This window comes from Stenella coeruleoalba (assembly GCF_951394435.1).
Source record: "Stenella coeruleoalba genome assembly, chromosome: 6".
Classification (NCBI taxonomy): domain Eukaryota; kingdom Metazoa; phylum Chordata; class Mammalia; order Artiodactyla; family Delphinidae; genus Stenella; species Stenella coeruleoalba.
Window position 1 is genome coordinate 80437392 of NC_137151.1, and position 19379 is coordinate 80456770.

General features: G+C 37.2%; 1 protein-coding gene across 1 annotated transcript in view; it reads left to right on the plus strand.

Moving 5' to 3' along the window:
• The window catches only part of FSIP2 (fibrous sheath interacting protein 2), a gene marked incomplete at both ends in the record, with an annotated part of 126337 nt that overhangs the window by 36262 nt on the left and 70696 nt on the right, over window positions 1-19379 (plus strand). Inside the window, 2 exons of the mRNA XM_079924127.1 lie at window positions 1520-1635; window positions 2459-2504. Of these exons, the coding sequence (XP_079780253.1) occupies window positions 1520-1635; window positions 2459-2504 (162 nt within the window). The remainder of the gene's footprint in view (window positions 1-1519; window positions 1636-2458; window positions 2505-19379) is intronic.

Sequence of the window (19379 nt, forward strand, 5' to 3'; positions counted from 1 at the left end):
AGGACATACCCTCATACTCCTCATTCACTAAGAAGTTTCATCATGAATGGGTGTTGAATTTTATCAAGTTTTTCCTTTCATCTTTGAGATAATTGTCTACATTTCCTCCTCTTTTCTCTTACTGTAGTAAGTTACTTTGGCTTATTTTTGAATGATAAACTAACCCTGCATTCTTGGAATAAGCCTCACTTATTCATTATGTATTATCTTTTATTGTATATTATTAGATTCAATTTATTTATAGATTTTGCATCTTTATTCATAGGAGAATATTGACTGAGTTTTTCTTTTCTTGTAATGTCTTGTAATGATTTTTATATCTGAGTGATTCTGGTATCAAAGTATGAGTTGGGAGAGGAGTTTACTGCTCTTCAATTTTCTGGATGAATTTGTGTAGAATTAGTGTAAATTCTTCCTTTGGTATTTTGTGTAATTCAGAAGTAAAGTCTTTTGAGCCTGGAGTTTTCTTTGTAGAAATGTTTTAAACTATATATTCCATTTCTTTAATAGATATGAGATTCTTCATATTTTCTATTTATTCATGAATGAGATTTGATTGTTTTTGAGGAAAATCTGTCCCTTTCATATAAGTTTATTGCTATAAATTTTCATAATCTGTTATTTTTAGTATTATCTATAGACTGTTATGCTGTTATCTCTAATTTCCCTGATGATGGAAATTTGTGTCTTCTCTTTTTCCTGGTCAATCTGGCTTTATCAGTTTTATTGAACTTCTCAAGGAGTCAACTGTTAGTTTTTCTCTCTTGTTTTTCTATTTCTTTTTCACTTTGATCTTATTTCCTTTCTTCTGCCTACTAAGTGTTGACAAGGATGTGGGAGAATTAAAACTCTGACACACTGCTGAATGGTATGAAATGGTACAGCCACTTGGGAAAACAGTTTGGCATTTCTTAAAAGTTAGACATATACTTACCATATGACCCAGCCATTCTACTACTAGGTGTATTTACCCAATAGAAATGAAAAAGTATGCCCACACAAAAACTTGTGCAGGTAAGTTCATAAATATTTGTAAGTTGCCAAAACTGGAAACAACCCAAACAACAGGTGAATAGATAAAGAATGGTAGCATATCCATACAATGGAATACTTCTCAGAAATTTTTTAAAAAAAGGAATGAATTATTAAAACATACAATACTGAGTGAAAGAAGCCAGGCAAGGAATACTATATATCACATACTATATGATCCCATTCATATAAAATTCTAGAAAATTCAGATTAATCTTGTGTAAGAGGTAGAGAGCACTGTTGTCTGAGGATGGGAAGAAAGAGATAAATGGATTACAAAGGTGGATGAGAAAACTTTCAGGGGTATTAGAAATTTTATTTTGGTTGCAGTGATGACTTCACAGTTATAGATGTATTTTTAAATTGAGGAAACCATTCAATTTAAATAATTAAGTTATAATTAAACCAAACAATTATAATTAAACCATTAAATTATACTTCAGTGAGTTCTTTTAAAAACTATACTGTTTCTTTCATTTACTTTTAGAACCCTTTGTAAACACCATTCATCGGTCTCTAAGTAGTTCAAAGAATATTGCCAAAACATCAGTACCTTCTCTTGTTTCTCAACCAGATGTACAAGATAATGATACTGAACAAAAGGTATGAAATTATGTCTCAAGCTTCTGTATGGTGATTATTAATTTATCTAGTTAACTTTTACTTCTGTGACCCATCTCCCTCTCTACCGTGTTATGGATTGGTTAGGGATATTAGGATCTATTTATGAGAACTGATCCCTTTCCCTAGAAGTGTTGAGTTACCTTTGTGCTAAACTCACTCACTCTCATTAGTAGAAACTAATCCAAACAAACATTTAGCAATTGCAATATCTAATATTTATTGAGCATCTACTGTTGGCCAAAGCCCTGTGACTTTTTCCTGAAGGAAGGGAAAATGAATAAATTGGTCACATAGGATACAAAGAAGAATCAGATATAATCTTTCCCCTTGAGGACTCATTGTCTAATGGGGCAGACAGATGCAAAAATGTTATTACAGTAAGTTGAGAGTCTGGGATGATAAATTTTATTTTGATTCTTAGCAATGTGTTTTTAAAGCATTAGATTGGATTAGAATAGGTTGGATTGTATTTCCCTGAAACAAACTGAATGACTAAACGTTTTAGAACCAACCACTAAATAGATTACCATGTCTTTAAAAAAAATGTGGAGTACTAGAAGAGGGTAAAGTTTGTACGTGGCTGCATATTAAACTCAATTTTGAACTAGTGAAATTTGAGATCCCTGTGGAAGGTGTCCTAGGAGGTTGGTAATAAGTATTGTCCCTGAGACAATTTTCATGAGAGAGTTAGAAGATAAAAGGGAAGAAAATCTGTATTAATTTGGTTGATTGGTAGAAGGCAAAATCTTTCAGAAGTGAAGTTACTAACGAATGTTTTTATCTTTAATGTTGTACCATATAGAAAGATGGAGAGACAAATAAAAAATCAAGTGTTTCTGATAATAGAGGTAAGAAAATAAAAAACATTCATAATTGTTCTGTTGTTTGTTAAGTACCTAATTATGGTTTCACCATATGGTTTCTCAAGTTACTTGTTATACCATGGATTTTAAAAACCATGGTTATTTTGGAAAATAAAGCATGGTATAAAACTGTTTATGAATTTTGATGTTATAATTAGCCTATATGTTTGAATGATTGCTTGATAAGTATGACTTCTGAAATATGCAAAGTGTGGAAAAGTTAGAGTCTCTGCTGTAGCTGTTTATAGTGATAGGTAGAGTAAGGTACTGACATACTATGGTTCAGTAGGTTATAATACAGAGAAATATGCCCAGGAAGGTCCTCATACTGCACTGCCATCTATTCCCCACAGACAATACATCCTATTTCCCATCTCCCCTTGAGTGGAATATACAATAACTAAGTTTTTCTGCACCTTGTTAGATTTTTGGAAGTCACTAAAAACACTCTCATGCAAAACCTATATACACACATAGAAAATACTAGACACCTCCATCCAGTGGCCAATGACCACCTCAAATTCAATACAAAAATCAAAATTTTCAACTTCTTGATCCTTCTGTTTTTACCCAGGCACAAAACTGGACTTATCTTTGACTCTTCCTCTTTCTTGAATTTTGTATCCCCAAGTTGCCACTCTCTGTCTAATCTACCTCCTTCATTCCTCCTTCCCTCTCTTTTGTATTCCCACAACTGCTGCCTTTCTTTCCTCCATCCTTGACTATTTCAGTAACCTTCCTCCAACCTCTCCTCGTCTTTTTAATCCACCCTACATTTTGGTGTAAAGCAATCTTTCTAAAACACAGATCTGTTTCTTAATGTGGTGTATTACAGTTAACCACTTGCATATGTTGAACCATTCTTGCATCACAGGGATAAATCCCACTCGATCCTGGCATATGATTCTTTTAATGTACTAAAAAAATGGTTTGCTAATTTTTTTTTTTTTAGCTTTTACATTTCCTGTTTATTTTTTTAATTTTTTTTAACATCTTTATTGGGGTATAATTACTTTACAATGGTGTGATAGTTTCTGCTTTATAACAAAGTGAATCAGTTATACATATACAAATGTTCCCATATCTCTTCCGACTTGCGTCTCCCTCCCTCCCACCCTCCCTATCCCACCCCTTCAGGTGGTCACAAAGCACCGAGCCGATATCCCTGTGCCATGCGGCTGCTTCCCACTAGCTATCTACCTTACGTTTGTTAGTGTGTATATGTCCATGACTCTCTCTCGCCCTGTCACAGCTCACCCTTCCCCCTCCCCATATCCTCAAGTCCGTTCTCCAGTAGGGCTGTGTCTTTATTCCTGTCTTACCCCTAGGTTCTTCATGACATTCTTTTTTTCTTAAATTCCATATATATGTGTTAGCATACGGTATTTGTCTTTTTTTTTCTGACTTACTTCACTCTGTATGACAGACTCTAGGTCTATCCACCTCATTACAAATAGCTCAATTTCATTTCTTTTTATGGCTGAGTAATATTCAATTGTATATATGTGCCACATCTTCTTTATCCATTCATCCGTTGACGGCCACTTAGGTTGCTTCCATGTCCTGGCTATTGTAAATAGAGGTACAATGAAGATTTTGGTCCATGACTCTTTTTGAATTTTGCTTTCCTCCGGGTATATGCCCAGTAGAGGGATTGCGCTGGGTCATATGGTAGTTCTATTTGTAGTTTTTTAAGGAACCTCCATACCGTTCTCCATGGTGGCTGAACCAATTCACATTCCCACCAGCAGTGCAAGAGGGTTCCCTTTTCTCCACACCCTCTCCAGCATTTATTGTTTCTAGATTTTTTGATGATGGCCATTCTGACTGGTGTGAGATGATACCTCATTGTAGTTTTGATTTGCATTTCTCTAATGATTAATGATGTTGAGCATTCTTTCATGTGTCTGTTGGCAGTCTGTATATCTTCTTTGGAGAAATATCTATTTAGGTCTTCTGCCCACTTTTGGATTGGGTTGTTTGTTTTTTTGTTATTGAGCTGCATGAGTTGCCTGTAAATTTTGGAAATTAATCCTTTGTCAGTTGCTTCATTTGCAAATATTTTCTCCCCTTCTGAGGGTTGTCTTTTGGTCTTGTTTATGGTTTCCTTTGCTGTGCAAAAGCTTTGAAGTTTCATTAGGTCCCATTTGTTTATTTTTCTTTTTATTTCCGTTACTCTATGAGGTGGGTCAGAAAGGACCTTGCTGTGATTTATGTCATAGAGTGTTCTGCCTATGTTTTCCTCTAAGAGTTTGATAGTTTCTGGCCTTACATTTAGGTCTTTAATCCATTTAGAGCTTATTTTTGTGTATGGTGTTAGGGAGTGATCTAATCTCATACTTTTACATGTATCTGTCCAGTTTTCCCAGCACCACTTACTGAAGAGGCTGTCCTTTCTCCACTGTACATTCCTGCCACCTTTATCAAAGATAAGGTGTCCGTATGTGCGTGGGTTTATCTCTGGGCTTTCTATCCTGTTCCATTGATCTATCTTTCTGTTTTTGTGCCAGTACCATACTATCTTGGTTACTGTAGCTTTGTAGTATAGTCTGAAGTCAGGGAGCCTGATTCCTACAGCTCCTTTTTTTGTTCTCAAGATTGCTTTGGCTATTCGGGGTCTTTTGTGTTTCCATACAAATTGTGCAATTTTTTGTTCTAGTTCTGTGAAAAATACAAGTGGTAGTTTGATAGGGATTGCATTGAATCTGTAGATTGCTTTGGGTAGTAGAGTCATTTTCACAATGTTGAGTCTTCCAATCCAAGAACATGGTATATCTCTCCATCTATTTGTATCATCTTTAATTTCTTTCATCAGTGTCTTATAATTTTCTGCATACAGGTCTTTTGTCTCCTTAGGTAGGTTTATTCCTAGATATTTTATTCTTTTTGTTGCAATGGTAAATGGGAGTGTTTTCTTGATTTCACTTTCAGATTTTTCATCATTAGTATATAGGAATGCCAGAGATTTCTGTGCATTAATTTTGTATCCTGCCACTTTACCAAATTCATTGATTAGCTCTAGTAGTTTTCTGGTAGCATCTTTAGGATTCTCCATGTATAGTATCATGTCATCTGCAAACAGTGACAGCTTAACTTCTTCTTTTCCGATTTGGATTCCTTTTATTTCCTTTTCTTCTCTGATTGCTGTGGCTGAAACTTCCAAAACTATGTTGAATAAGAGTGGTGAGAGTGGGCAACCTTGTCTTCTTCCTGATCTTAGTGGAAATGCCTTCAGTTTTTCACCATTGAGGATGATGTTTGCTGTGGGCTTGTCATATATGGCCTTTATTATGTTGAGGAAAGTTCCCTCTATGCCTACTTTCTGCAGGGTTTTTATCATAAATGGGTGTTGAATTTTGTCAAAAGCTTTCTCTGCATCTATTGAGATGATCATATGGTTTTTCTCCTTCAATTTGTTAATATGGTTTATCACATTGATAGATTTGCGTATATTGAAGAATCCTTGCTTTCCTGGAATAAACCCCACTTGATCATGGTGTATTATCCTTTTAACGTGCTGTTGGATTCTGTTTGCTAGTATTTTGTTGAGGATTTTTGCATCTATGTTCATCAGTGATATTGGCCTGTAGTTTTCTTTCTTTGTGACATCCTTGTCTGGTTTTGGTATCAGGGTGATGGTGGCCTCGTAGAATGAGTTTGGGAGTGTTCCTCCCTCTGCTATATTTTGGAAAAGTTTGAGAAGGATAGGTGTTAGCTCTTCTCTAAATGTTTGATAGAATTCGCCTGTGAAGCCATCTGGTCCTGGGCTTTTGTTTGTTGGAAGATTTTTAATCACAGTTTCAATTTCAGTGCTTGTGATTGGTCTGTTCATATTTTCTATTTCTTCCTGATTCAGTCTTGGCAGGTTGTGCATTTCTAAGAATTTGTCCATTTCATCCAGATTGTCCATTTTATTGGCATAGAGTTGCTTGTAGTAATCTCTCATGATCTTTTTTATTTCTGCAGTGTCAGTTGTTACTTCTCCTTTTTCATTTCTAATTCTATTGATTTGAGTCTTCTCCCTTTTTTTCTTGATGAGTCTGGCTAGTGGTTTATCTATTTTATCTTCTCAAAGAACCAGCTTTTAGTTTTATTGATCTTTGCTATTGTTTCCTTCATTTCTTTTTCATTTATTTCTGATCTAATTTTTATGATTTCTTTCCTTCTGCTAGCTTTGGGGTTTTTTTGTTCTTCTTTCTCTAATTGCTTGAGGTGCAAGGTTAGGTTGTTTATTCGAGATGTTTCCTGCTTCTTAAGGTGGGCTTGTATTGCTATAAACTTCCCCCTTAGAACTGCTTTTGCTGCATCCCATAGGTTTTGGGTCGTTGTGTGTCCATTGTCATTTGTTTCTAGGTATTTTTTGATTTCCTCTTTGATTTCTTCAGTGATCACTTCATTATTAAGTAGTTAAGTATTATTAAGTATTGTTTAGCCTCCATGTGTTTGTATTTTTTACAGATCTTTTCCTGTAATTGATATCTAGTCTCATGGCGTTGTGGTCAGAAAAGATACTTGATACAATTTCAATTTTCTTAAATTTACCAAGGCTTGATTTGTGACCCAAGATATGATCTATCCTGGAGAATGTTCCATGAGCACTTGAGAAAAATGTGTATTCTGTTGTTTTTGGATGGAGTGTCCTATAAATATCAGTTAAGTCCATCTTGTTTAATGTATCATTTAAAGCTTGTGTTTCCTTATTTATTTTCATTTTGGATGATCTGTCCATGGGTGAAAGTGGGGTGTTAAAATCCCCTACTATGAATGTGTTACTGTCGATTTCCCCTTTTATGACTGTTAGTATTTGCCTTATGTATTGAGGTGCTCCTGTGTTGGGTGCATAAATATTTACAATTGTTATATCTTCTTCTTGGATCGATCCCTTGATCATTATGTAGTGTCCTTCTTTGTCTCTTCTAATCATCCTTATTTTAAAGTCTATTTTGTCTGATATGAGAATTGCTACTGCAGCTTTCTTTTGGTTTCCATTTGCATGGAATATCTTTTTCCATCCCCTTACTTTCAGTCTGTATGTGTCTCTAGGTCTGAAGTGGGTCTCTTGTAGACAGCATATATAAGGGTCTTGTTTTTGTAGCCATTCAGCCAATCTGTGTCTTTTGGTGGGAGCATTTAGTCCATTTACATTTAAGGTAATTATCGATATGTATGTTCCTATTCCCATTTTCTTAATTGTTTTGGGTTTGTTATTATAGGTCTTTTCCTTCTCTTGTGTTTCTTGTCTAGAGAAGTTCCTTTAGCATTTGTTGTAAAGCTGGTTTGGTGGTGCTGAACTCTCTCAGCTTTTGCTTGTCTGTAAAGGTTTTAATTTCTCCATCAAATCTGAATGAGATCCTTGCTGGGTAGAGTAGTCTTGGTTGCAGGGTTTTCTCCTTCATCACTTTCAGTATGTCCTGCCACTCCCTTCTGGCTTGTAGGGTTTCTGCTGAGAGATCAGCTGTTAACCTTATGGGGATTCCCTTGTGTGTTATTTCTTGTTTTTCCCTTGCTGCTTTTAATATGCTTTCTTTGTATTTAATTTTTGACAGTTTGATTAATATGTGTCCTGGAGTATTTCTCCTTGGATTTATCCTGTTTGGGACTCTCTGTGCTTCCTGGACTTGATTAACTATTTCCTTTCTCATATTAGGGAAGTTTTCAACTATAATCTCTTCAAATATTTTCTCAGTCCCTTTCTTTTTCTCTTCTTCTTCTGGAACCCCTATAATTCGAATGTTGGTGCATTTAATGTTGTCCCAGAGGTCTCTGAGACTGTCCTCAGTTCTTTTCATTCTTTTTTCTTTATTCTGCTCTGCAGTAGTTATTTCCACTATTTTATCTTCCAGGTCACTTATCCGTTCTTCTGCCTCAGTTATTCTGCTATTGATCCCATCTAGAGTACTTTTAATTTCATTTACTGTGTTGTTCATCGTTGCTTCTTTCATCTTTATTTCTTCTAGGTCCTTGTTAACTGTTTCTTGCATTTTGTCCATTCTATTTCCAAGATTTTGGATCATCCTTACTATCATTATTCTGAATTCTTTTTCAGGTAGACTGCCTATTTCCTCTTCATTTGTTAGGTCTGGTGCATTTTTATCTTGCTCCTTTATCTGCTGTGTGTTTTTCTGTCTTCTCATTTTGCTTATCTTACTGTGTTTGGGGTCTCCTTTTTGCAGGCTGCAGGTTCGTAGTTCCCGCTGTTTTTGATGTCTGTCTCTAGTGGCTAAGGTTGGTTCCGTGGGTTGTGTAGGCTTCCTGGTGGAAGGGACTAGTGCCTGTGTTGTGGTGGATGAGGCTGGATCTTGTCTCTCTAGTGGGCAGGTCCATGTCTGGTGATGTGTTTTGGGGTGTCTGTGGCCTTATTATGATTTTACGCAGCTTCTCTGCTAATGGGTGGGGTTGTGTTCCTGTTTTGCTCGTTGTTTGGCATAGGTTGTCCTGCATTGTAGCTTGCTGGTTGTTGAGTGAAGCTGGGTGCTGGTGTTAAGATGGAGGTCTCTGGGAGACTTTCGCCATTTGATATTATGTGGAGCTGGGAGGTCTCTTGTGGACCAGTGTCCTGAAGTTGGCTCTCCTACCTCAGAGGCAGAGCCCTGACTCCTGGCTGGAGCACAAAGATCCTTTCGTCCACACGGCTCAGAATAAAAGGGAGAAAAATTAGACAGAATTAGTAGAAGTATGAAGAAAGAAAGGAGGGAAGGAAGGAAGGAAGGAAGAAAGAAAGAAAGAAAGAAGGAAAGAAAGGAGGGGGAGGGAGGGAGGAAGGCAGGTAGGAGGGAAGGAAGGAAAAAAGAAAGAAAGAAGATACAATAAAATAAAATAAAGTATAATAAAGTTATTGAATTAAAAATAATTATTTAGAAAAAAAGGGACGGATAGAATCTTAGGACAAATGTTGGGAGCAAAGCTATACAGACAAAATCTTACACAGCAGCATATACATACACCCTCACCAAAAGAGGTAAAGGGGAAAAAAATCATAAATCTTGCTCTCAGAGACCACCTCCTCAACTTGGGATGATTCGTTGTCTAAAGGAGGGAAGGAAGGAAGGAAGGAAAGAAAGAAAGAAAGAGAAAGAAAGAAAGTAGAGTGTAATGAAGTTATTAAAATTATAATTAATTATTAAGAAAAAAATTTAAAAAAAAAACCATGGACAGATAGAACCCTAAGACAAATGATGGAAGCAAAACTATACAGACAAGATCTCACACAGAAGCATACACCTACACATTCACAAAAAGAGGAAAAGGGGAAAAAATCATAGATCTTGCTCTCGAAGCCCACCTCCTCAATTTGGGATGACTCGTCTATTCATGTATTCCACAGAGGCAGGTACATCAAGTTGATTGTGGAGCTTTAATCCGCTGTTTCTTAGGCTGCTGGGAGAGATTTCCCTTTCTCTTCTTTGTGCTCACAGCTCACAGGGGCTCAGCTTTGGATTTGGCCCTGCCTCTGTGTGTAGGTCGCTGGAGGGCGTCTGTTTTTTGCTCAGACAGGACGGGGTTAAAGCAGCCGCTGATTCCGGAGCTCTGGCGCACTCAGGCTTGGGGGGAGGGAGGGGCATTGCGTGTGGGGCGGGCCTGCGGCAGCAGAGGCCAGCATGACGTTGCACCAGCCTGAGGCCCACTGTGCGTTCTCCCAGGGAAGTTGTCCCTGGATCCCAGGAACCTGGCGGTGGCGGGCTACACAGGCTCCGCGGAAGAGGGGTGTGGATAGTGACCTGTGCTCGCACATAGGCCCCTTGGTGGCGGCAGCAGCAGCCTTAGCGTCTCCCGCCCGTCCCTGGGGTCTGTGCTTATAGCCGCGGCTCACGCCCGTCTCTGGGGTTCACGCTTTTAGCCACGGCTTGCGCCCGTCTCTGGAGTTCCTTTAAGCAGCGCTCTTAAACCCATCTCCTCGCGCACCAGGAAACAAAGAGGGAAGAAAAAGTCTCTTGCCTTTTCGTCAGGTGCAGACTTTTCCCCGGACTCCCTCCCGGCTAGCCGTGGTGCACTAACCCCTTCAGGCTACGTTCAAGCCACCAACCGCAGTCCTCTCCCTGTGCTTCGTCTGAAACCGAAACCCGAGCCTCAGAGCCTCAGCTCGCAGCCCCGCCCGCCCCGGCGGGTGAGCAGACAAGCCTCTTGGGCTTGTGAGTGCCGGTCCGCACCGATACTCTGTGCGGGAATCTCCTCGCTTTGCTCTCCGCACCGCTGTTGCTGTGCACTCCTCCGCGGCTCCGAAGCTCCCCCCTCTGCCTCCCGCAGTCTCCACCCGCGAAGGGGCTTCCTAGTGTGTAGAAACCTTTCCTCCTTCACAGCTCCCTCCCACTGGTTCAGGTCCTATTCCTATTCTTTTGTCTCTGTTTTTTCTTTTTTTCTTTTGCCCTACCCAGGTACGTGGGGAGTTTCTTGCCTTTTGGGAGGTCTGAGGTCTTCTGCCAGCCTTCAGTAGGTGTTCTGTAGGAGTTGTTCCACGTGTAGATGTATTTCTGGTGTATCTGTGGGGAGGAAGGTGATCTCCGTGTCTTACTCTTCCGCCATCTTCAAGGTCCCCCCTCTGGTTTGCTAATATTTTGTTTTGAATTTTTGCATCTATGTTCATCAGGGATATTGGCCTATAGCTTTTTTTTGGTTTTTTTTCCTTGTAGTGTTCTTGTCTGGCTTTGATATCTCAGTAATGCTGGCCTTGTATAATGAATTTTGAACTGATCCCTCATCTTCTGGGTTTGGGGTTCTTTTGGTTTTTTTTTTTTTTTTGGAAGAGTTTGATAAGGATTTGTATTAATTCATCATCTTTGAATGTTTGGTCAATTCACCAGTGAAACCATCTGGTCCTGGACTTTTCTTTGCTGGAAGGTTTTAATTTTTTTCATTGAACTATACTTGATTTACAGTGTTGTGCCACTCTCTTCCATACAGCAGAGTGACTCAGTTATACACATATATACGTTCTTTTTTTATATTATTTTCCATTACGTTTTATCATAGGATATTGAATATAGTTCCCTGTGTGGAAGGTTTTTGATTACTGATTCAATCTCCTTATTAGTAATTGGTCTGTCAGATATTCAACTTCTTTATAATTCCGTCTTGGTAGGTTGGACGTTTATAAGAATTTATCCAGTTCTTCTAGGTTATCTAATTTGTTGGGATATAATTAATCATGGTAGTTTTTTATTATCCTTTGACTTTATGTGGTATCAACTGTAATGTCTTTTTCATTTCTAATTTTGAGTCTTTCCGCCTTTTTTTTCCTGTTAAGTCAAGCTAAAGGTTTGTCTATTTTGTTAATCTTTTTTAAAAAGTACTTATTTTTATTAATCTTTCCTATTTTCTTTTTAGGCTCTATTTCATTTATTTCCACTCTGATCTTCGTTATTACTTTCCATCTATTATCTTTGGGCTTAGTTTGTCCTTCTTTAATTAGTTCCTTGAGCTGTTAAAGCTAAGGTGTTTATTTCAGATATTTATCTTCTCAAAAAATCAGTAATGCAATGGAGGTCCTGCATTGACACAGTAGACAAGTTTGACTTAATTGACATCTACAGGATACTACATCCAAAAAAAAAAAGACTACACATTCTTCTCAATCATGCATGGAAAGCTCTAGAATAGACCACATACTAAGATAACCAAACAAGCTTCAACAAATTTGAGAGGGTGGATATTATTTCAAGCATCTTTTCTGACCACAATAGTATGAAACCAGAAATCAACCACAGAAAGAAAAATGGGAAAAGAATGAACACTAATGGAGACTAAACAACATGATACTAAAAAACCACTAGGTCAATGATGAAATCAAAGAAGACATCAGAAAATACCTCAAGATAAACAAAAATGAACTCACAACCATACAAAATCTATGGGATACAGCAGAATCACTTCTATATACAAAACTACAACAGTCACACAGAGATAGATAACAAATATATGGTTTCCAAAGGGGAGAAGGGAGGGAAGGAGAGACAAATGAGAGGAGTATGGGATTAACAGATACAAACTACTATACATAAGCAACAAGGATTTACTGTATAGCATGAAGAATTAAATTCAGTATTTTGTAATCTATAATGGAATATAATCTGGAAATATATATATATATTGAATTACTATACACCTGAGACTAAGGAAATATTGTAAATCAATTGTAGTTTAAAAAATAAATAAGCAAAAAGTAAATTTAATAAAGTCAAAGTCAAACATCCATTTTTCCATAGAGATAAGGACAGAGCATTCCCAGCCAAGCTATTAACTCTGTCTTCCAAAACTGTGGAATTTTGTTTTGTTTTTTATTCTAATAATAATACCCTCTATGCTAAACGTTTTCATGTGAGTGTAGCTCACAACTGTAGATTTTGATATAAATTGCTCTGTTTTTTATTGGTTTACACATAGATTTTACTTCCCCTCTTAAATTCTCTTTCAAAACAGATATCTGTGTATATATTTAAATTTCTAATAAATAATTTTGGTAACATTCTTATTTTTAATTTCTTTGAATTAGTATCAGAAAATATAGCCTTTAAATCTCTCTTCATTGAAGTTAAGTTTTCTTCGTGGCCAAATATGTATTGATATTTTTTAATGTTCCACAGATATACCAAAAAAATGTCTATTCTTTATTTGAGAGACCTAAGGTTTTAATTCATGTGTTAGCCAGCCATGAAGTCTCTATTGCAACTATTCACCTCTGCCGCTGTAGCTGTAAATCAGCCATAGGCAATATGCAGTGAATGGGCATAGCTTGAGTCTTTCATCAGTTTTGCTTTTGACAATGTCACATGTAGTTCTTAGCCCTATGATTTCTGGGTTCCTCTTAAGTGAGTTTTTAATTTTCTCTACTTGGTCATACTTTTTTTTAATGACCTTAGCTGTTAGGCCTAGGTATTAGCAGGAAATCAGCAAGTAGAGGAAACCACAATTATTTCTGCATAAGGGGAACAGGATGAATAGAATCATAAATAACCCTCTGTAAAGAGAAAGTTCCTGTACCTCCCGTCAGGTATAATTTGTAGCCCTTTCTTGCCTTAAGGACCTACAGCAAAACCAGTCTACCAGTAGAGCTCCCCTTCAGGTCCTCTCAGTGTAAAACTGTTATCTCCCTTGCCTTCCTCCCCACATGAATAACTGTTTGCCTGAGAACTTTTTTTTCCTTTTTAAATTTTTACTAGAGTATAGTTGATTTAAAATACAGTGTTAGTTTCAGGTGTACAGCAGAGTGAGTCAGTTATACATATACATATATCCACTCTTTTTTAGATTCTTTTCCTATATAGGCCATTATACATTACAGAGTACTGAGTAGAGTTCCCTGTCATACACAGTATGTCCTTATTAGTTATCTATTATATATATATAGTTATCCATATATGTATACACACACACTGTGTATATGCAGTGTGTGTATATATCAATCCAAGTCTCTCATTTTATCCCTTCCCCCCCTTTACCCCATAGTAATCACAAGTTTGTTTTCTACACCTGTGACTATTTCTGTTTTGTAAATAGATTCATTTGTACCTTTTTTTTTTTAGATCCCACATATAAGTGATATCATATGATATTTGTCTTCCTCTGTCTGACTTCACTCAGTATGACAATCTCTAGGTCCATACCTGTTGCTGCAAATGACATTAGTTCTTTTTTATGGCTGAGAATATTCCATTGTATATACGTACCACATCTTCTTTATCCATTCCTCTGTTGATGGACATTTATGTTGTTTCCATGTCCTGACTATTGTAAATAGTGCTGCAGTGAACACTGGGGTACATGTATCTTTTTGAACTATGATTTTCTCCAAATATATGCCCAGGAGTGGGATTGCTGGATCATATGGTAAATCTATTTTTAGTTTTTTAAGGAACATCCATACTGTTCTCCATAGTGGCTGTACCAGTTTACATTCCCATCAACAGTGCAAGAGGGTTCCCTTTTCTCCACCTCCTCTCCAGCATTTATTGTTTGCAGATTTTTTGATGATGGGCACTCAGACCAGTGTGAGGTGATATCTCCTTGTAGTTTTGATTTGCATTCCTCTAATAATTAGTGAGGTTGAGCATATTTCCATGTGCTATTTGGCCATTGACATGTTTTCTTTGGAGAAATGTCTATTTAGATCTTACGCCCATTTTTTGATTGGGTTGTTCGTGTTTTTGATACTGAGCTGCAAGAGCTGTCTGTATATTTTGGATATTAACCCCTTGTTGGTCGCATCATTTGCAGATATTTTCTCCCATTCTGTAGGTTGTCATTTCATTTTGTTTATGGTTTCACAGCACTATTGAAAAGACTGTCTTTTCTCCATTGTATATTCTTGCCTCCTTTGCCATAGGTTAGGTGACCACAGGTGCATGGGTTTATTTCTGGGCTTTCTATCCTGTTCCACTGATCTATATTTCTTTTTTTTTATATTTCTTTTTTTGTGCCAGTACCATACTGTTTTGATTACTGTGGCTTTGCAGTATAGCCTGACATCAAGGAGTGTGATTACTCCAGCTCCATCTTTCTTTCTCAAGATTGCTTTGGCTATTCGGGGTCTTTCTTGTTTCCATACAAATTGTAAAAATTTTTGTTCTAATTTTGTCAAAAATGTCATTGGTAATTTGATAGAGATTGCATTGAATCTGTAGATTGCTTTGGGTAGTATAGTTATTTTCACAATATTGATTCTTCCCAGGAACATGGTATATCTCTCCATCTGTTTGTGTCATCTTTGGTTTCTTTTGTCAGTACCTTATACTCAGTACTTATTCTGAGTACAAGCGTTTGCCTCCTTAGGTAAGTTTATTCCTAGGTATTTTATTTTATTTGTCTTGATGTGATGGTAAATGGGATTGTTTCCTTAATTTATCTTTCTGATCTTTCATTATTAGTGTATAGAAATGCAAGAGGTTTCTGTGTATTATGTATCGTGCAACTTTACAGAATTCATTGATAAGCTCTAGTACTTTTCTGGTAGCATCTTTAGGGTTTTCTATGTATAATATCATGTTATCTGCAAACAGTGACAGTTTTACTTCTTCTTTTCCAATCTGGATTCCTTTTATTTCGTTTTCTTCACTGATTGTGTGGCTAGGGCTTCCAAAACTATGTTGAATAGTAATGGCAAGAGTGGACATCCTTGTCTTGTTCCTGACCTTAGAGGAAATGGTTTCAGTTTTTGCCATTGAGAATGATGTTTGCTGTGAGTTTGTTGTATATGACCTTTATTATGTTGAAGTAGGTTCCCTCTATGCCCACTTTATGGAGAGTTTTTATCATAAATGGGTGTTGAAATTTGTCAGAAGCTTTTTCTTCATCTATTGAGATGATCATATGGTTTTTATTCTTCAATTTGTTAATACAGTGTATCACATTGATTGGTTTGCATATATTGAGAATCCTTGCATCCCTGAGATAAATCCCACTTGATCATGGTGTATGATGCTTTTAATGTGTTGTTGGATTTGGTTGGCTAGTATTTTGTTGAGGATTTTTGCATCTATGTTCATAGGTGATATTGGCCTGTAATTTTTTGTGTGTGTGACATCTTTGTCTGGTTTTGGTATCAGAGTGATGGTGGCCTCATACAATGAGCTTGGGAAGTATTCCTTCCCTTCCTCTGCAATTTTTTGAAGAGTTCCAGAAGGTAGGTGTTAACTCTTCTCTAAATGTTTTACAGAATTCCCCTGTGAAGCTATCTGTTCCTGGACTTGTGTTCGCTGCAAGTTTTTTAATCGTAGTTTCAATTTCAGTACTTGTGATTGGTCTGTTCATATATTCTATTTCTTCCTGGTTCAGTATTGGAAGGTTGTACCTTTCTAAGAATTTGTTTCTTCTAGGTTGTCCATTTTATTTGTGTATGGTTGCTTGTAATGGTCTCTTATGATCCTTTGTATTCCTGTGGTGTCAGTTGTAAATTCCTTTTTTCATTTCTAATTTTATTGATTGGAGCCCTCTCCCTTTTTTTTCTTGATGAGTATAACTAAAGATTTATCAGTTTTGTTGTTCCAAAAGAACTAGCTTTTAGTTTCATTGATCTTTACTGCTGTTTTCTTTATCTCCATTTCATTTATTTCTGCTCTGATTTTTATGATTTCTTTTCCTTCTACTAACTTTGGGCTTTGTTTGTTCTTGTTTCTCTAGTTGCTTTAGGTGTAAGGTTAGGTTGTTTGAGATTTGTTTTCTGAGGTTAAGATTGTATTGCTATAAACTTCCATCATAGAACTCCCTTTGCTGTATCCCATAGGTTTTGGATTCTCTTTCTTTTGTTGTCATTTGTCTCTAGGTATTATTTGATTTCCTCTTTGATTTCTTCAGTGATCCATTGGTTGTTTAGTAACATATTGTTTAGCCTCCATGTGTTTGTGTTTTTTATAGGTTTTTTTCCTGTAATTGATTTCTAAACTCATAGCGTTGTGGTCAGAAAAGATGCTTGATATGATTTCAGTTTTCTTAAATTTTCAAGGCTTGATTTGTGACCCAAGGTGTGATTTATCCTGGAGAATGTTCCATGTGCACTTGAGAAGAAAGTGTATTCTGCTGGTTTGGGATGGAATGTTCTATAAATATCAAGTCTATCTTGTCTAATGTGTCATTTAAGGCTTGTGTTTCCTTATTAATTTTCTGTCTGAATGATCTGCTATTAGTGTAAGTGGGGTCTTAAAGTCCCCCACTATTATTGTGTTACTTTTGATTTCCCTTTTTATGGCCATTAGCATTTGCTTTATATATTGGTACTCCTATGTTGGGTGCATATATATTTATAATTGTTATATCTTCTTCTTGGAATGATCCCTTGATCATTATGTAGTGTCCTTCCTTGTCTCTTATTTTAAAGTCTATTTTGTCTGATATGAGTATTGCTACTGCAGCTTTCTTTGATTTCCATTTGCATGGAATATCTTTTTCCATCCCCTCACTTTCAGTCTGTGTGTGTCCCAGGTCTGAAGTTGGTCTCTTATAGACAGCATATACACAGGTCTTGTTTTGTATCTATTCAGCCATTCTGTGTCTATTGGTTGGAGCATTTAATCCATTTACATTTTAGGTAATTATTGATATGTATGTTCCTATTACCATTTTCTTAATTGTTTTGAATTTGTTTTTGTAGGTCTTTTTCCATCCCTTCCTCTTTTGTTCTCTTCTCTTGTGGTTTGATGACCATCTGTAGTGTTGTGTTTGGGTTGCTTTTTCTTTTTTGTGTGTGTATCTATTTTTTGGTTTGCATTTCCCATGAGGTTTTGATGTAGCAGTCTATATATATACAAGTTTGTTTTAAGTTGCTGGTCTCTCAATTTCAAATGTAATTCCCATTTCCTGTATTTGTACTCTCCTCATGTTTGCTGGTTTTGCTATCATATTTGTGTATGGATGATTTCCTACTTTTACTGTAGGTTTGCTTTTACCAGTGTACTTTACAATTTGTGAGTTTCTTGTTCCTAGTTGTGGCCTTTTTTTTTTTTTTTTTTTTTTAACCTCACCTGCCTAGAGAAGTTCCTTTAGCATTTGTTGTAAAGCTGGTTTGGTGGTGCTGAATTCTCTTAGCCATTGCTTGTCTGTAAAGCTTTTGATTTCTCCATCGAATCTGAATGAGCACCTTGCTGGGTAGAGTATTCTTGGCTGTAGCTTTTTCCCTTTCATCACTTTAAACATATCCTGCCACTCCATTCTGGCCTGCAGAGTTTCCACTGAAAAATCAGCTGATAACCATTGGGGATTCCCTTGTATGTTGTTTGTTGATTTTCCCTTGTTGCTTTCAATATTTTTTCTTTGTATTAATTTTTGTTAATTCGATTAATATATGTCTGAGCATGTTCCTTCTTGGGTTTATACTGTATGGGACTCTCTGTGCTTCCTGGACTTGGGTGACTATTTCCTTTCCCATGTTAGGGAAGTTTTCTACTCTAACCTCTTCAAATATTTTCTCAGTCTCTTTCTCTTCTTCTGGCACCACTATAATTCAAATGTTGGTGTGTTTAATGTTGTCCCAGAGGTCTCTGAGACTGTCCTCATTTCTTTTCATTCTTTTTTTCTTTATTCTATTCTACAGCAGTGATTTCCATCATTCTATCTTCTAGCTCACTTATCCATTCTTCTTCCTCATTTATTCTCCTATCAGTTCCTTCTAGTGTATTTTTCATTTCAGTTATTGTATTCATTTCTGATTGTTCTTTAGTTTTTCTAGGTCTTTGTTAAATATTTCTTGTATCATCTCGATCTGATCCTCCATACTTTTTCTGAGATTTTAGATCATCTTTACTATCATTACTCTGAATTCTTTTTCAGGTAGATTTCCTATCTCCTCTTCATTTATTTGGTCTTGTAGGTTTTTATCTTGCTCCTTCTGCAACATATTTCTGTCATCTAATTCTCTATAAGTTACTGTGTTTGTGGTCTCCTTTCCATGGGCTGCAGGATCATAGTTCCTCTTGCTTCTGGTATCTGCCCCTTGGTGGGTGAGGTTGGTCCAGGCTTCCTGGTGGGGGGGACAGGTGCCTGCCCTCAGGTGGGTGGAGCTTAGTGTTGTCCCTCTGATGGGCAGGGCCATGTCCGGGGTGTGTTTTGGGGTGTCTGTGAGCTTAGTACAACTTTAGGCAGCCTGTCTGCTGATGGGTAGGGCTGTGTTCCTGTCTTGCTGGTTGTTTGGCCTGAGGCATTCCAGCACTGGAGCCTGCAGGCTGTTGGATGGGGTTGGTTCTTGGTGCCAAAATGGGGACCTCCAAGAGAGCTCACGCTAATTAATATTCTCTGGGGCCTCTGCTACCAGTCCCCTTGCCCACACAGTGAGGTACAGCCAACCAACCCCCATCTCCCCAGGAGACCCTCCAAGACCCCTAGGTAGATCTAGCCCAGGTTCCTATGGAGGTACTGCTTTATGCTGAGTCCCAGTGCACA